Source organism: Scyliorhinus torazame, chromosome 5, assembly GCF_047496885.1.
Source record: "Scyliorhinus torazame isolate Kashiwa2021f chromosome 5, sScyTor2.1, whole genome shotgun sequence".
Taxonomy (NCBI): Eukaryota; Metazoa; Chordata; class Chondrichthyes; order Carcharhiniformes; family Scyliorhinidae; genus Scyliorhinus; species Scyliorhinus torazame.
In genome coordinates this window covers 162,532,105-162,549,497 of record NC_092711.1, presented here as the reverse complement: position 1 = coordinate 162,549,497, position 17,393 = coordinate 162,532,105, and the positions used below count along the sequence as shown (strand labels likewise).

Genomic DNA, 17,393 nt, shown 5'->3' with positions numbered 1-17,393 from the left:
GATCGCACCCCTCCCGAGATGCCGAGTTGTTGGGTGTCTTGACGAATTTTCCTCTCATTGTGGGTGGAATCTCCTTGGTGGAGGACGGTATGAATCGTCTTGTGTGTGCTGCCCTCGGATGTGGTGAGAGAGGAGTGAGGTTGGGTGTCCTGGCACAGTGTGACTATCCTTGCTTGCCTGATTCCTGTGTACGAGGGTGTACAGGGCCGGGCCAGGTCTTGTACTGTGGTCCCTTTCCTGTTGTCCCCTTTTGCTTGGGAAGTTCCTTCTTGGCCGGGTGTCCTGAGAGGCTGAGTGAGGTTTTGAATGAGCAGCTTTTTACCTTTTTTGTCTTGTGGTGAGGGGCGTGCGTCAGGGGTCCATGTGCTCAGGGCTGTATCTTGGTTCCTGTTACCCTGAGATCCTCTGCTTTTGGTAGTACTTTTTTAAAAATCCTGTTACTGTTAGTCACTTGGAAGCTGCATCAATTAGAATTTGAACCAATTGTGTGAATATTTGCTGGTCTTCTCTGTGTAATTGTGTTGAGTGATGATTGTTCTGTGCTGTGCTGGAGTTGGGGTTTTATTGCAACCTTTTAGGACGAGTGTCCTTGTTGATTTTTTTTCTGAAATGTAAGTGTGTTATTTTGGGGTTAAAGAATCGTTGACTAGTTCCTGCAAAGGTACAGACAGGTCTTGTACCCGAGAAGGGGACATAAAGATGGTATTGATGTCTCTGGTATGACTGGAGCTGGGGGAGATGTGTTCTGATGCCCTCCCGAACCTGACACCGTGATCTTATCCTGGACTCTGGTGGGTGGTGCGTAGGAAGGTGTGCACCGTTTCACCATGTTTTCATGGCTTTTTCTTCTTCTCCCTTGTTCTCCAGTCTATCCATTGGTACATATGGATGCACCAAACTTAATGATTACATTGATCCATCTGTATTGTCGTCATCCTGTCCTCTCCTGTATTTCTGTATTGCTGAGACATTTCTGCTGTGCTGCACCAATCCTGAGCTTTTGTTGGATATTTGTTAAAATGGAAAAACATCAATAAAAATATAAATTAAAAAACCTGCAAATGGCTAAAACATTGGCTCTTGTTCCTCCCGGACTGACTCAGTCTCCGTGTCTTCCCCCATCGTGGAAGTCTCACTGCTGGAAAGACGGATCTCCCGCAACAGTAAACCTCCCACTGAAGGAACATTCCATTAGACTTTGGATTCTGGACACATGGATAACCATAACTTGTATTTTATTGTGGTCATTCCCGGAACCCTCTTCCTTTTTCCTTATCCCCCGTTTATTGTACGAGTGCAAAAGTGGGTGGATGTTGGGAAACCCCTCTCACCCCCGTGTGTGTAAAAATAAACCAACCTCTTTACTTCATCTTACCTTGAGTTTGCTGTGCAAGCTATTCACAGAGAATTGAAACATTCTCCATGGGAAAGATGGGTGAGGCCCCAGCACCGATCCTCTGACCGGAGAGGGGCTCACAGCCGCGCCATGTAAAACGCACGGCCTCCACAAAATAAGCGGCCAGAGAATGGCCGGGTCCGTGGCCGCACATGCGCATGGCGACGACCTGCAGCAGTCGCGCTGTACAACATGTCGGCCGCGAGCGGACCTGACCTGACAGATAGTGCCCCTCTGGACCTCCCCTCGCCACTCCTGGGGCACCAGTCCCCCCAGCTCTCGCCGAAGGCCGCCCCGCCCGCCGACTTGTGCCGCTGCACACACTCTGCAGCTGCCATGCGACTTCCCACACGGCTGGGACCACACGTCAACTGCGTAGTTGGGAACTTGGCCCATCAGGGGCGGAGCATCGGGGGACGGCCTTCAGCTAACATCCTGAGGCCGTCCCAATGGCATGCGGCTACTCCTCGATGTCGCCGTTTTGGAGGGTGCGGAGCGTCCAAAAACTGATGCCATCCCCGATTCAGTCGGAAAAAGGAATTCTCTGCCTGATCGCTGATTACAAAATCGCCGTCGGCAAGCGTAGAATCCCGCCCCCTGTGCCTTTAATCAGTGAGAGATCCTGGGTCAAATTCTCCAATTCCGAGGCTAAGTGCGGAGGATCTGTGGCATTTTACATGGAAAAAATCGGCGCAGCCCCCTCCCCGATGCTGCGACCGGTGAGGGGTTGGCAGCCACGCCACGAAAAGCTCCCGGCCTCCACAAAATAAATAGCCGGGTCTGTGGCCCCCCTGACCACACCCTCGCCAGAACAGAGATCCTGTCCCTTTAATCAGAGTGACCCTGTCCCTGGAACAGAACAGCGACGGTGGGGCAGTTGATAAGGGTGAGAGGGGCGGTGTATGAGTATGGGGAGAAGGCAAGCAGGGTGCTAGCCCACCAATTGAGGAAACAGGAGGCTGCGTGGGAGATCGGGAAAGTGAAGGACGAGGGAGGGAAGATGGTCTTGGACCTGGTGGGGGTGAATGGGTTGTTTCGGGACTTTTACAGCAAGCTGTACGAGTCAGAATCCCCAGCCGGCGCGGAGGCGATGAGGCGGTTTATGGAGGGGTTGGAGTTCCCAAAGGTGGATGAGGAGCTGGTGGAGGTCCCGGGGACCCAATTAGGCTGGTAGAAACGGTGGAGGGACTGGAGGCGATGCACTTGGGCAAGGGTGCTGACAGGTACCTGGTGGAATTTTATAAGAAATTCATGGGGGGTATTGGGGTCGCTTCTGGGAAGGGATTTTAACAAGGCAAGGGAGCTGGGAGTTCACCCCCGACGTTGTCGCAGGCTTCATTTACCCTCATTTTGAAGTGGGAAAAGGACCCGGAACAATGTGGGTCATAGAGACCCATCTCCCTGCTAAATATTGGCTAAGATCTTGGCCTCGGGAATAGTGGATTGTGTCCCAGGGGTGATAGGGGAGGACGCAACATGGTTTGTGAAGGGGAGGCATTTGACGGCCAACATCAGGAGGCTACTCAATGTGATCACGATACCGCCAGAGGGACGAGAGGTCGAAGTGGTGGTTGCCATGGAGGCAGAGGTCTTTGATCGAGTGGAGTGGGACTATTTGTGGGAGGTCCTGGGGCAGTTTGGATTTGGGCAGGTTTTGTGGACTGGGTCTGGTGGCATTTATACGGACGAACCGGGTGATTTCAGATTATTTCATTCTGCACTGGGGGACGAGGCAGGGGTGCCCCCTCTCCCCACTGGTGTTGCCCTTGCCCTGGCGATAGAACCGTTGGCGATGGACTGAGAGCGTCAGGGGATAGTGGGATTGTGGATATTATGAAAGAGAACATTCTTTTAGCCAGACAAATAAATGTGTCAAGCTGAGGGAGCAAAGGATGTCAATGTGTTAAGGGAGAGAGAGACCTGGGCCAACCTTTCTGTGGTGTTGGGCGTTCTGACACACAGATGAGCCAACAACGTTGTATTTGGTACAACGCTGTTTTATTCAAACTTACTATCTACAGTATTGTCTTGATACTCTGCACGTGGGGACTCCCTGTCTGTGATGTTAAAACAGGTCTTGTCGTTGTCCTTGTCCCCAGATCTACTGTCCACCAGGTGTCGTGTTTGTCCTTTTATACAGTCCCTGTCTTTGTCTGTGATTGGTTGTGGTGTTGTGTGTTCTGATTTGTCTGTTGGTGTGTCTATCATGATGTGTGTGTTTGAATATCATGACATCCCCCCTTTTTACAAAGATATGTGCCTGCGTGGTTATAAATATAATCGTGTCGTGAGTGCATCTAAGAGTGTGTGTGTGTTGTGTACAGCATGTGCATATGACGTAACTATTTACATGGGGCGATGTCGGGTGCGTCACGCTAACGAGGTTGTACCATAACAAAACATGAATGCGAAAAAAAAACTTTGAATAGTGGTCCGGTCAAACGATATCTGGAACGATAAACAACAACAGGTTATAATACAGTAGTGTTTAACTTTTTAAAAGTATGAACAGTGTTATAAGTCCAGTCTAATGGGCTTGCGACGAATTCGGGTTGACTGCCTCAAGGGTGGGTCAAGAACCACCGGCTGATGTGCAAGCCTGGCCATGGGTGGCGATGGAAGGGGCGTGATCTGCGGCAGCTCCACGAAGTCATCCTCGGAAGCCTGTTGAGGATCCGGCGTGTGTGTACAGTGTGGCTGCGAGCGTGGAAGTCGGCGAAGGGCGCGCCGATTGCGGCGACGCACTGAACCATCCGGCATGCGTATCAGGAACGAGCGGGGAGCCACACGTCGGAGAACTTCGGCCGGTGCTGACCAGCCACCATGCGGTAGATGGATGTGTACTTTGTCTCCGGAGGACAGGGGGGGAAGGTCCGTCGCCCGTGTGTCGTACAGACTCTTCTGGCGATCACGCTGCATTTGCACCTTACGAAGAACCGTATCATGGTCCGTTGTTGGTGCCAGGATGGATGGTACCGTCGTCCTGAGGGAGCGACTCATCAGGAGCTGTGCTGGCGAGAGACCCTTGGCTAGCGGGGCCGATCGATAGGCCAGCAAGGCGAGGTTAAAGTCCGATCCGGCAGCAGAGGAGCCGCTTGGCAACGTGAACGCCCTTCTCTGCCTTCCCATTCGACTGTGGATGTAGAGGGCTGGACGTCACATGAGTGAAACCATATGCTGCGGCAAAGGACGACCATTCACGGCTGGCGAAACAGGGTCCATTGTCCGACATGACAGTCATTGGAATGCCATGGCGAGCAAATGTTTCCTTGCAGGCCCCAATGACTGCGGACGACGTCAGATCATGTAGAGGCATGACTTCCGGGTAATTGGAAAAGTAATCTATAATAATGATGTAATCTCTGCCGAGCGCGTGAAATAGGTCAACACCCATTTCGCCCAGGGGGACGTCACCATCTCGTGTGGTAGAAGCGTCTCCGGAGGTTGCGCCGGCTGAAACCTCTGACAGGTTGTGCAATTGAGCACCATGTTGGCTATGTCTTCATTAATACCCGGCCAATATACCGCCTCTTGGGCCCTCCGTCTGCATTTCTCGACTCCCAAGTGGCCTTCGTGTAGTTGATTAAGAATCATCTGGCGCATGCTGTGCGGAATGACAATCCTGTCTAACTTCATAAGGACCCCGTCAATGTTGGTAAGGTCATTTTGCACATTATAAAACTGCGGGCACTGCCCTTTGAGCCACCCTTCCGCCATGTGGCGCATCACTCGCTGTAGAAGGGGGTCAGTCGCTGTCTCTGCGCGTATGCGGGCCAGACTTGGGTCGTCAGCCTTCAGATTTGCTGCTGTCAGAGTAACGTGTGCCTCAATTTGACATACGAACCCCTCCGCATCTGGTGGTGTACTCACTGCTCGGGAGAGCGTGTCCGCCACGATGAGATCCTTCCCCGGAGTGTAGATCAGTTCGAAATCATACCTCCCGAGTTTAAGTAAGATGCGCTGGAGGCGAGGGGTCATGTCGTTCAGGTCCTTGTTTATTATGTTGACCAGGGGCCGGTGGTCAGTTTCGACCGTGAATCGTGGAAGACCATACACATAGTCATGGAACTTGTCCAATCCAGTTAACAAGCCCAAACATTCTTTTTCTATTTGCGCGTAGCGCTGTTCCGTAGGGGTCATGGCTCGTGAGGCATATGCAACCATGGCCCATGACGACGTGCTATCTTTCTGCAAGAGTACTGCTCCAATACCAGATTGGCTGGCATCCGTCGAGATTTTTGTGGGGCGAGCCGTGTCAAAGAACGTCAACACTGGTGCCGTGACCAGTTTGTGCTTGAGCTCCTCCCATTCCAGCTGGTGTGATTGTTGCCATTGGAATTCTGTTGATTTCTTCACGAGATGGCGCATAGCCGTTGTATGAGAAGCAAGGTTGGGAATGAACTTCTCAAGGAAGTTGACCATGCCCAAGAATCTTAGGACAGCCTTCTTGTCAGCCGGCCGTGGCATGGCTGTGATGGCGCTAATTTTGTCTGCATCGGGACGGACCCCTGATTGTGAGATGTGGTCCCCGAGGAACTTCAGCTTAGTCTGGCCAAAGGCACACTTGGCGCGGTTGAGACGCAGGCCATTTTGTCATATGCGGGCGAAGACGCGTCGTAGACGATGCATGTGTTCCTGCGGAGTGGTGGACCAAATGATGATATCGTCCACATATACACGTACCCCTTCGATGCCTTCCATCATCTGCTCCATGATTCGGTGGAAAACCTCAGATGCCGAGATGATGCCAAATGGCATCCGGTTGTAGCAGAATCTGCCGAAAGGGGTGTTAAACGTGCATAGCCTTCGGCTGGCCGGGTCCAATTGGATCTGCCAAAATCCTTTGGACGCATCCAGTTTGGTAAATATTTTAGCTTGGGCCATCTCGCTGGTGATTTCCTCCCGTTTCGGGATGGGATAGTGTTCCCGCATGATGCTGTTATTTAGATCTTTAGGATCTATGCATATGCGGAGCTTGCCAGAGGGCTTTTTTACACAGACCATGGAGCTGACCCATGGCGTGGGCTCCGTGACCCTGGATAGGACCCCTTGGTCCTGAAGAGCCTGCAGCTGCAACTTGAGGCGGTCTTTGAGTGGCGCAGGAACCCTGCGAGGTGCGTGAACAACCGGGATGGCGTCCGGTTTGAGGCGAATCTTGTAAGTGTATGGCAATGTCCCCATGCCTTCAAATACCTCCTGGCTGTGAGCAAGGAGGGAATGGAGATTTGCGTGGAACTCAGCATCCGGGAAGTCGGATATCTCATCTGGAGAGAGAGACATAATGCGCTGTACCAGGTGAAGGACCTTACATGCCTGTGCGCCCAGTAACAAATCTTTTGATGAGCCAACAACTTTGAAGGGGAGTGTGGCCGTGTGCATTTTGTGAGTTATCTGTAGCTGGCAAGAACCCATGGACGGGATGACGTTCCCGTTATAATCAACCATCTTGAGCCGGGATGGCATGATGGGTGGTTTGACCTTCATGGCCTGGAATTCAGAATATGCAATCAGGTTGGCAGATGCGCCGGTGTCCAGACGGAAGGTGACGTGCAATCGGTTGACCATTAGGGTGGCACTCCACTCATCGGCCGGATTGATGGCATTGACCCTGTTTACATCGATGACGGAAACCCGGAAGGCATCCTGGTCATCTGCATCATTTAGCTGAAAATCTTGATGCGTGGGCTGGACGGTCCTGACGTGTCTGCGAGGTTGTCGGAGATGTGTAGGATCCATGGGTTGAGCCGCACGACAGTAGGCAGCATAGTGGCCCATCTTGCCACATCGGAGGGACTGTCGGTTTTTAGCAGGACATTGCCCTTTTAAGTGTACAGCTCCACAGTTGCCGCACGTCATGACGTCACGGCGTTCGTTGCACCACTGCGCATGCGCAGTGTGATCTTGCATTGGGCGCGCCTGCGCGGTGCGTCCCTCGATGTTGCCGTTGGTTTTGGCGCGCACAAGCGCGGGAGACCGCGAAAAGCGCGGGAAGCGGCCGCTCTCGTCGGGGCCGCGGGTCGGGAGATAATCGATGGCCTGGATGCGTTCGGCGTCGTGGGCGGCCTGGCTTGTCGATTCGACGGCTGGGGACCCCCTCCGTGCCAATTCGGACGCCTGAAATCGGGCAAAACGGCTGGTTGCATTCTCGTGGAGGACACAGGCTTCCACTGCAGACGCTAAGGTGAGGCTTTTGATTTTAAGAAGCTGCTGGCGTAGGCCACTGGAGGCAACGCCAAAAACAATCTGGTCCCTGATCATGGACTCTGAGGTGTTGTCGTAACCGCAGGACTGCGCTAGAATTCGGAGGTGCGTCAAAAAGGGTTGAAAAATCTCCTCCTTACCTTGCAGGCGTTGCTGAAAGAGATAGCTTTCAAAACTTTCATTCTCTTCAACATTAAAGTGCTGGTCTAGCTTGAGGATGACTGTGTCATACTTGGATTGGTTTTCACCTTCTTCGAACACCAGTGAGTTGAAGACATCGATGGCGTGCTGACCTGTGTAGAAGAGGAGCATTGCAATCTTTCTTTAATCCGAGGCACTCTGCTTCTCGTTGGCTCGGATGTACAGGTCGAATCGCTGCTTGAAGAGCTTCCAATTGGTACCAAGGTTCCCCGCGACTTGCAACGGCTGCGGTTTATCGGTGAAGTCCATGTCCAGAATGGCAGGTTAGTCGGCAGGTATCGATCCACTCCTGTACCATGTGGTGTTGGGCGTTCTGACACACAGATGAGCCAACACAGTTGTATTTGGTACAACGCTGTTTTATTCAAACTTACTATCTACAGTATTGTCTTGATACTCTGCACGTGGGGACTCCCTGTCTGTGATGTTAAAACAGGTCTTGTCGTTGTCCTTGTCCCCAGATCTACTGTCCACCAGGTGTCGTGTTTGTCCTTTTATACAGTCCCTGTCTTTGTCTGTGATTGGTTGTGATGTTGTGTGTTCTGATTTGTCTGTTGGTGTGTCTATCATGATGTGTGTGTTTGAATATCATGACACTTTCCAGAGTCTACACCCTCCCTGGATTCACTTCCTTTCCCTTCAGTTGCTGCAAATCACCAATTGAAGGTCAGAATGAGAAAAGAAATGGAAAGGGGGAAAAAAGAAAGTGTTCAACTCACAGATGTTGGAGACAGGAGGAAGTTTGAATCTGTGTGAAGTTCAATCGTCATTCACACAAAACTCGAACTGATTGGCTAGAGGACCAGAGTCCTTCCGGTCCTAACTCTTGCCATTGGTCAATACCTCAGCAGGAAGGTCAGGGAATATCATGACACTTTCCAGAGTCCACACCCTCCCTGGATTCACTTCCTTTCCCTTCAGTTGCTGCAAATCACCAATTGGAGGTGTGAATGAGAAAAGAAATGGAAAAGGGGAAAAAAGAAAGTGTTTGACTCACAGATGTTGGAGACAGGAGGAAGTTTGAATCTGTGTGAAGTTCAATAGTCATTCACACAAAACTCGAACTGATTGGCTAGAGGACCAGAGTCCTTCCGGTCCTAACTCTTGCCATTGGTCAATACCTCAGCAGGAAGGTCAGGGAGTGGACTTTCCCTCGAACATGCGCAGCCTCTCCTCTCTCTTGGACATGCGCAGCCCCGTGCCGGGGGGAGGGGAAATCACCCAGTGGCTTCTCGCTCTGGCCGGAGCTGTCAGCCGGTTGCCTGGAAACCTTATCTCGAGGAGGGGGAAGAATGAGTGGGGCGGAGCTGCTGTGTCCGCGCGCTGAGCCTGCGCACTGGAACCCTGGGACGTCACCGCGGACTCCGAAGCGTGCACCGGAAGGTTGTTGGTGAGCCGGAAGGAGTATTTTCCACCATCCAATCAGCTCCCCCGTTGTCTGAATGCGGAAGCTGGACAATGAGGAAACCTGGGGCTTTCCACAGACTGCAAACCCCTCCTGTCTCCAACATCTGTGAGTAAAACACTTTCTTTTCTCCCCCTTTCCATTTCTTTTCTCATTCTGACCTTCAATTGGTCACTTGCAGCAAATGAAGGGAAAGGAAGTGAATCCAGGGAGGTTGCAGACCCAGGAAAGGCCCAGGCCTCTCTCGTAAAGACATTGACATCCTTTGCTCCCTCAGCTTGACACATTTATTTGTTCACATTCAAAGGGCTGTTTTTTCCAGGAGATGGCTGACATTTAAGAAGACAGTAAATTAATGTCGGACAGAGACATGTCTCTTGTTGTATGGTACAGATTAAATATAGTATTTATGGTTCTGTAGTACGTTAAAGTACATTTATTATTATTTCTAACCTTGTAATATTGTACTGTTGCTATGTTATATCTTTCCAGTCATCTCACTCAGAGGGCGATTAGTCTCTGGATTTCACTTCCACAGGGACCAGTGGGGTGTGGGGGTCATTGTATATATTCACGGATGAGGTGGACAGATTTTTAATAAATTGTTATTTTTTAAATCATTTCTAAACAATGAGTGCAACAGATATATTGCCAACATAAATACAAGCAACACATTGCAGAATTAATTTGGAACAGGATATTTGAGGGACCAGAGCCTCGAGATGAAATGCCAAATCAATTGAACAACCAGTTAACAGGTTAAAATAGTGAGTGGGGAAAGAGGGTAAGATTATATAAAAACAGAGGATAACAATTCAGTTTGTAAAATATTACAAACAGACGAACAACATATACAAATTAAAATGAATAACACAACATGGATGACATAGAACTCCCGTAGTGCAGAAGGCCATTCACCCCTCCAGTCTGAAGTGACCCTCAGAAAGAACACTTCACTGAAGCTCACTCCCCATCCTATTCTCGTAACCCGGTGCATTGATCATGGTCAAGCCATCTAACCTAAACATCTTGGACACTAAGGGGTAATTTAGTGTGACCAATCCACTTTAGCACAGTGGAACCACCCTTCGGCAATGGCACCACTCTGTTCTGCCATGATTAACGCTCGGATAATCGAAGAAAGACGACGGATAATAAGCAAATGGCACATCTACCATAACTGAGATAAGATAATACGAGTCCCTGGAACACTCGAGGAGGAGAAGAAGACATTTAATCGGTGCTCACAGAATAACAACTCCCTTCAACAGGATAAAAGATAACAACACCATGATAGGGAAAGAGTCTGGATTAGAGCCTGAGTTAGTCTGAGCTGCAAATCATTGCTCCAATCCTATCCTTCAAGGATTTAGCGAAGACCAAGGCAGTAGTCGGATTATTGAAAGACTTGACGGAGTTGTCAGATACAATTTTCAGGGTTACAGGATAAAGCGACATAATTCACTGTAAGGTGAGGTGGGAGCCAGGTCCCACCTCACCTTACCAGTCTCCAGGACCCTCTGGTGATCTTTCAAGTTGTGGAAGTGAATGATTACAGGCCTGGGATGAAAACGATCCCTCGGCCTCAAAGACAGGATCCGATGCCCTTTCTATTTTGAAACACCCAGGCTTCATATCCAGCTTGAGAAAACGTGGCAGCCGGTCCTCGAAGAACCTAATGGGTTCTCCACACCCTCCACACCTTCTAGCAGGCCGACAACGTGGATGTTCTTTCTCTGACCCTCGGTTCTCCAAGTTCTCCAGGAGTCCGCCACATCACTCAGCCGGTTTCCAAGGATTGAATTTGTGCCTCCGCCGAGGAGGCATCAGGCTCAATGTTCAGGATTCTCTCCTCCGGATCATCGAGCCTCTTCATGGTGTTTTACAGCTCGGCCTCATGAGCTCACAGATATTGAGTCAGCACATCCAGCCTCTGGTCAACAACACGGAGAATGCCGCTGACATAGATCGGCCAATGATCCCACAGAATAGATGGAGGCTCGATGGGCCGAATGGCCAACTGCAGCTCGTATTTGTTATGATCTCTGCCGAAGACACGAAGCAGTGAGCATGGATCTGTCAATCAACCTGAATCAGCACCTTCAGGAGAATTGGGAGGATGGATATTAGATACGGCAGAGTGAGAATGGAGGGAGAGTGTGTGGGATGGAGATTTACAGCTTTTGGGGAATGAGCGAGGAAAGAATGTTCTCTAGAAACTGGAATTGTCTGTTCTGAATTTCTATCCTGTACTGACAGTGATGTCTTTTGTAAATTGTTTTTACAGGCTATTAGAAGAGGAGGAATTACAGACCGAAATCTCAACTGTCAGCTCTCAGTCTGACTGAGTCTCTCAATTCCTTGGAAGTGAATATCACCGGACTCTGAATCTAGAAGGAGAAATGTTTGTCTTTTCTGTCTGCTTCAAAAAATTTTAACTATCAATGTGACTGGAAAAGCACCGAAACACACACACCGGTGTGAGAGTGTTCCAGAGCACTGACTGTGGAAAGAGCTTTAACCAGTTACACAGCCTGAAAAAAATCACACCATTCACAGGGGAGAGAACGGACACGTGTTCTGTGTGTGGACGAGGCTTCAACTGATCGACAAACCTGGAGAGACATGACGACACCCGGGCCCTGGAGAAACGGTGGAAATGTGGGGACTGTGGGAAGGGATTCAGGGCTCCATCACAGCTGGAAGCTCATCGGCGCAGTCACACTGGGGAGAGGCCATTCACTTGCTCTGTGTGTGGGAAGGGATTCACGCGGTTAGGCAACCTGCAGATGCATCAGCGAGTTCACACTGGGGAGAGGTCGTTCATCTGCTCTCAGTGTGGGAAGGAATTCACGCGGTTAGGCAACCTGCAGATGCATCAGCGAGTTCACACTGGGGAGAGGTCGTTCATCTGCTCTCAGTGTGGGAAGGGATTCACTCGGTTAGACAACCTGCGGATACATCAGCGAGTTCACACTGGGGAGAGGCCGTTCACCTGCTCTCAGTGTGAGAAGGGATTCACTACTTCATCGAGCCTGCTGAAACACCAACGAGTTCATAGTGGGGAGAGGCCGTTCACCTGCTCTCATTGTGAGAAGGGATTCACTCAATCATCCGACCTGCAGAAACACCAGCGAGTTCACACTGGGGAGAAGCCATTCACCTGCTCTCAGTGTGGGAAGGGATTCACTCAATCATCCCACCTGCAGACACACCAGCGAGTTCACACTGGGGAGAAGGCGTTAACCTGCTCTTAGTGAGAGAAAGGATTCAGATATCCATACACCCTGTGGGAACACTAGCGAGTTCATACCTGGAAGAAGCCATTCACCTGCTCTGAGCAGGGGAGACATTCAATGATCCATCCCAATCTCAGAGACACTAGCGAGTTAATTCTGGGGAGAGACCATTCATCTGCACTCAATGTGGGGAGGGGTTTTCTGATTCATCACATCTGTTGTGATTCCAACATGTTCACAATAAATTACAGATGTTGGCTCCGTTGTTATTGTTTCTGCTCTCACTGACATCCAGGACTGCATTTTGTTCATTCTGACATCTGGTGAATGGTGATGATTGGAGGGTTTCTTTCTGCTGGACTGGCCGGTCTAACACCTCTGCCTCCGGTGGGCTGACCATTTTTGAGCCTCGTTGCGATTACCTGGTTCCATGTTTGACGACGAGCACAGAATGAAAAGGTGTTTGCACGTTGGAAGATATTTAGTTCCCCAAGTAGCCATGTTGCCGTGAAGATGGGCTGTGGTGGTTACATGGCTCTTTTGCCTAATTTATCTGTGTGTTTCTCGCAGAAGGAAACTGTCACGGTATGAGGGGTAAGTTGTCTGTGGTAGATTGGGAAATTACAATAAACATATCAAAGAAAGTGGCAACGCAGGTGGATAAGGAGCTAAGAAGGCAGGCGGCATGCTTGTCTTCATTGGTCGGGCATGGAGTATAAAATTGGCAAGTCATGCTGCAGCTGTACAGAACCTTAGGCCACACGTGGAATATTGCCTACAATTCTAGTCATCACATTACCAAAAGGATGTGGCGGCTTTGGGGAGAATACAGAGGAGGTTTACCAGGATGTTGTCTGGCCTGGAGGGTATTAGCTGTCAGGAGAGGTTGGATAAACTCGGATTGTTTTCACTTGAGCGACGGAGGTTGAAGGACGACCTGATAAAAGTTTAGAAAATTCTGAGTGGCATGGACAGAGTGGATAGTCAGAAGCTTTTTCCCAAGTTGGAAAAGTCAATTACCAGGTGACAGAAGTTTAAGGTGCGAGGGGCAAAGTTTTAAAAATATTTGATTAAGGCATTTGTGCTTTTCTTACAATAAGCGATACAAATACAAATGTAAACATAGTTCATTGCGTAAACATCCCTCCATCTCCCACTGCTCCCTCCTACTCTAGACACAAAATAGCCTAACGCCCCCCTATCTCATCACCCCCCCCCCCCACCCTTTATTGCCTCGGCTGACAGTTTAGTTTTCTCTGAAGAAGTCGATAAACGGCTGCCACCTCCGAACGAACCCTAACGTTGATCCTCTCAGGGTGAACTTAATTTTCTCAAGTCTAAGAAACCCAGCCATGTCGCTAACCCAAACCCCTGATTTCTGGGGCTTCGAGTCCCTCCATGCTAACAATATCCGTCTCCGGGCTACCAAGGCGACAAAGGCCAAGACGTCAGCCTCTCTCGCCCCCTGAACTCCCGGATCTTCCGAAACTCCAAAAATCGCCACCTCTGGACTCGGCGCCACCCTTGTTTTTAGCACAATGGACATGACATCCGCAAATCCCTGCCAGTGTACCCTAAGCTTCGGGCATGCCCAAACATGTGGACATGGTTTGCGGGCCCTCTCGCGCACTTTACACACCTGTCCTCTATCCCAAAAAACTTGCTCATCTGGGACACCGTCATGTGTGTCCGATGAACCACCTTGAATTGTACCAGGCTGAGCCTGGCACATGATGAGGACGTGTTGTCTCTGTTCAGAGCATCCTCCCACAGACCCGCCTCTACCTCCCCTCCCAACTCATCTTCCCATTTACACTTTAGCTCACCTAACTGCGTTTCCGCCCACTCCATAAGTTCTTTGTAAATTTCTGAAACCTCCCCCTCCCCACCCCCGTTCCAGAAACCACCTTGTCCTGTATCCCCTGTGGCGGTAGAAGGGGAAAGGTCGAAACCTGCCTTCGCGCAAAATCCCTCATCTGCAGATATCGAAACCCATTCCCTCCCGGCAATTCAAACTCCTCCTCCAAATCCTCGAAACGTGGAAAGCTCCCATCAATAAATAGATCCCCTCGCCTCTCAATCCTCTCAAATGAGGGGCTCGTTGGTCTAGGGGTATGATTCCCGCTTTGGGTGTTTCGGTCTTGAAGATAGCGGTTTCAAATCCCGGTCGAGCCTGTTGATGATGTTATCTGTCGGTCAAGCAACATGTTTTCTCAGGGATCAGTGCTGGGTCCTCTGCTATTTGTGATTTTGATCAATGGCTTGGAGGAGGGGGCTGAAGGGTGGGTCAGTAAATTTGCTGATGACACCAAAATTGGTGGACTAGTGGGTGAGGTGGAGGGCTGTTGTATGCTGTAAAGAGACATTGATAGGTGCAGAGCTGGGCCGAAAAATGGCAGATGGAGTTTAACCCTGATAAATGTGAGGTGATTCATTTTGGTAGAAAAAATTGAATGCGGATTACAGGGTCAACGGCAGGGTTCTGAGGAACGTGGAGGAACAGAGAGATCTTGGGGTTCATGTCCACAGATCTCTGAAGGTTGCCACTCAAGTGGATAGAGCCGTTAAGAAGGCTTATAGTGTGTTTGCGTTTATTAACAGGGAGCTTGAGTTTAAGAGCCGTGGGATTATGCTGCAACTATACATGACCCTGGTGAGACCACATTTGGAGTATTGTATGCAGTTCTGGTCACCTCATTATAGGAAGGATGTGGAAGCATTGGAAAGGGTGCAAAGGAGATTTACCAGGATGCTGCCTGATTTGCAGGATAGGTCTTATGAGGAAAGGTTGAGGGAGCTAGGGCTTTCCTCTTTGGAGCGGAGGAGGATGAGAGGCGACTTAATAGAGGTTTATAAGATAATGAGGGGGATAGATAGAGTGGACGGTCAGAGACTATTTCCTTGGGTGGATGTAGCTGTTACAAGGGGGCATAACTATAAGATTCAGGGTGGAAGATATAGGAGGGATGTCCAAGGTAGGTTCTTTACTCAGTGAGTGGTTAGGGTGTGGAATGGACTGCCTGCTGTGATAGTGGAGTCGGACACTTTAGGAACTTTCAAGCGGTTATTGGATAGGCACATGGAGCACACCAGAATGACAGGAGTGGGATAGCTTGATTTTGGTTTCGGACAATGCTCGGCACAACATCGAGAGCCGAAGGACCTGTTCTGTGCTGTCCTGTTCTATGTAATCCCTGCTCTCTGCCACCTCCGAAGCCCCCAATCAAGCCTCCTCGGGACAAACCAGTTGTTGCCACAAATTGGATCCCACACCAACGCTCCCTGCACTCCTGTATGCTTCCGCCACGGCCCCCAAACTCTTAGAGCCGCCACTACCACTGGGTTTGTGAAGTACCGGGCTGGGGAGAACGGCCGTTACCAATGCCCCCAAACTTGTGCCCTTAAATGATTCCACCTCTACCCGCTCCCACACTGACCCATTTGCTGGCCAGTAGTAGTTACTAAAGTTCGGCAGTGCCCCCCACCCCACCCAGCTCTAACAGCACCTTCTTTACTCGCAGGGTTTTACCCGCCCACACTAAACCAGAAATCACCCTGTTCACCCGCTTAAAAAAGGCCTTTGGTATAAAAATAGGGAGGCTCTGGAAAACAAACAGAAATCTCGGGAGGACCGTCATTTTTACGGTCTGTACCCTCCCCGCCAGTGACAACGGGAGCATGTCCCACCTCCGAAAGTTCTCCTTCTTTGTTCATCTATCCGGGTCAAATTTAATTGATGTTACTGCTCCCATCCCCGTGCCACCTGAATTCCCAAGTAACGGAAACTCCCACCATTTTAAACGGCAGTTCCCCCAGTCTCCTCTCCTGCCCGCTCGCCTGGATCACATAAACCTCGCTCTTACCCATCTTCAATTTGTACCCCGAGAACCGGCCAAATTCCCCTAAGATCCGCAAAATCTCCCCCATCCCGCCTAACGGGTCAGAAATGTATAGGAGTAGGTCGTCTGCAGAAAATGACCCTGTGTTCCACTGCATGGCCTCCATTCCCTCTATTCTACAATCCCGATCGGGGCTCCCACCCCCTCAACTAACCCTTTCTCCACCTTCGGAAACTCCAACCCTTCCAAAAACTGCCTCATCCCCTCCACCCCAGCTGGGGGCTCCGACTCATACAGCCGACTATAAAACTCCTTAAACACCCCATTCACCCCCACTGGGTCCAAGATCATGTTCCCCCCTCTGTCCTTCACTCTTCCTATCTCCCTGGCCACCTCCCTCTTCTTTAGTTGGTGTGCTAGCATCCTACTGGCCTTCTCCCCATACTCAGAAACCGCCCCCCTCGCCTTCCTCAGCTGCCCTACAGCCTTCCCTGTGGATAACAGACCAAACTCCATCTGCAGCTTCTGCCGCTCCTTCAAGAACCCTGCCGCCGGGGCTTCAGAATACCTTCTGTCCACCTGGAGTGTTTCCCTAACCAGCCTATCCATCTCTACCCGCTACACCTTCTCCCTTTTAGCCCGTATCAAAATTAGCTTCCCCCTAACCACCGCCTTCAGCGCTTCCCACACCGCTGCTGCCGAAACCTCCCGTGTCATTTATCTCCAAATAATTCTGGATGGCCTCCCTTACCCGCCCGCACACCCCCTCGTCCACCAACAATCCTACATCCAATCTCCAGCGCGGTCGCTGACCCTACTTCTTGCTCACCCGTAGATCCACCCAGTGTGGGGCATGATCCGACACAACAATCGCCAAATACTCGGTATCCACCACCCCCGCCAGCAAAGCCTTGTTCAAAATGAACAAAATCATCCGGGAATACACTTTGTGCACGTGGGGGAAAAAAAGAAAACTCCTTCGTTCTTGGCCGTCCAAACCTCCATGGGTCACCCCCCCCCCCCCCCCTCATCTGTTCCATAAACCCCTTGAACTCCTTTGCCGCGGCTCGCACCCTCCCTGTCCTTGAAGTCGACCGATCCAACCTCGGATC

General features: G+C 50.5%; 3 protein-coding genes across 3 annotated transcripts in view; 2 read left to right on the top strand and 1 right to left on the bottom strand.

Annotated features, from left to right (window-relative positions):
• LOC140422253 (uncharacterized) overlaps positions 1 to 17,393 on the top strand; it is a 227,500-nt gene that overhangs the window by 94,756 nt on the left and 115,351 nt on the right. The gene's annotated exons all lie outside the window — the stretch shown is intronic.
• LOC140422254 (uncharacterized) overlaps positions 1 to 17,393 on the bottom strand; it is a 218,947-nt gene that overhangs the window by 157,852 nt on the left and 43,702 nt on the right. The window lies entirely within an intron of this gene.
• LOC140418015 (uncharacterized) overlaps positions 1 to 17,393 on the top strand; it is a 111,619-nt gene that overhangs the window by 78,385 nt on the left and 15,841 nt on the right. The window contains exon 6 of the mRNA XM_072501446.1: positions 11,923 to 12,444. Within this exon, the coding sequence (XP_072357547.1) occupies positions 11,923 to 12,444 (522 nt within the window). The remainder of the gene's footprint in view (positions 1 to 11,922; positions 12,445 to 17,393) is intronic.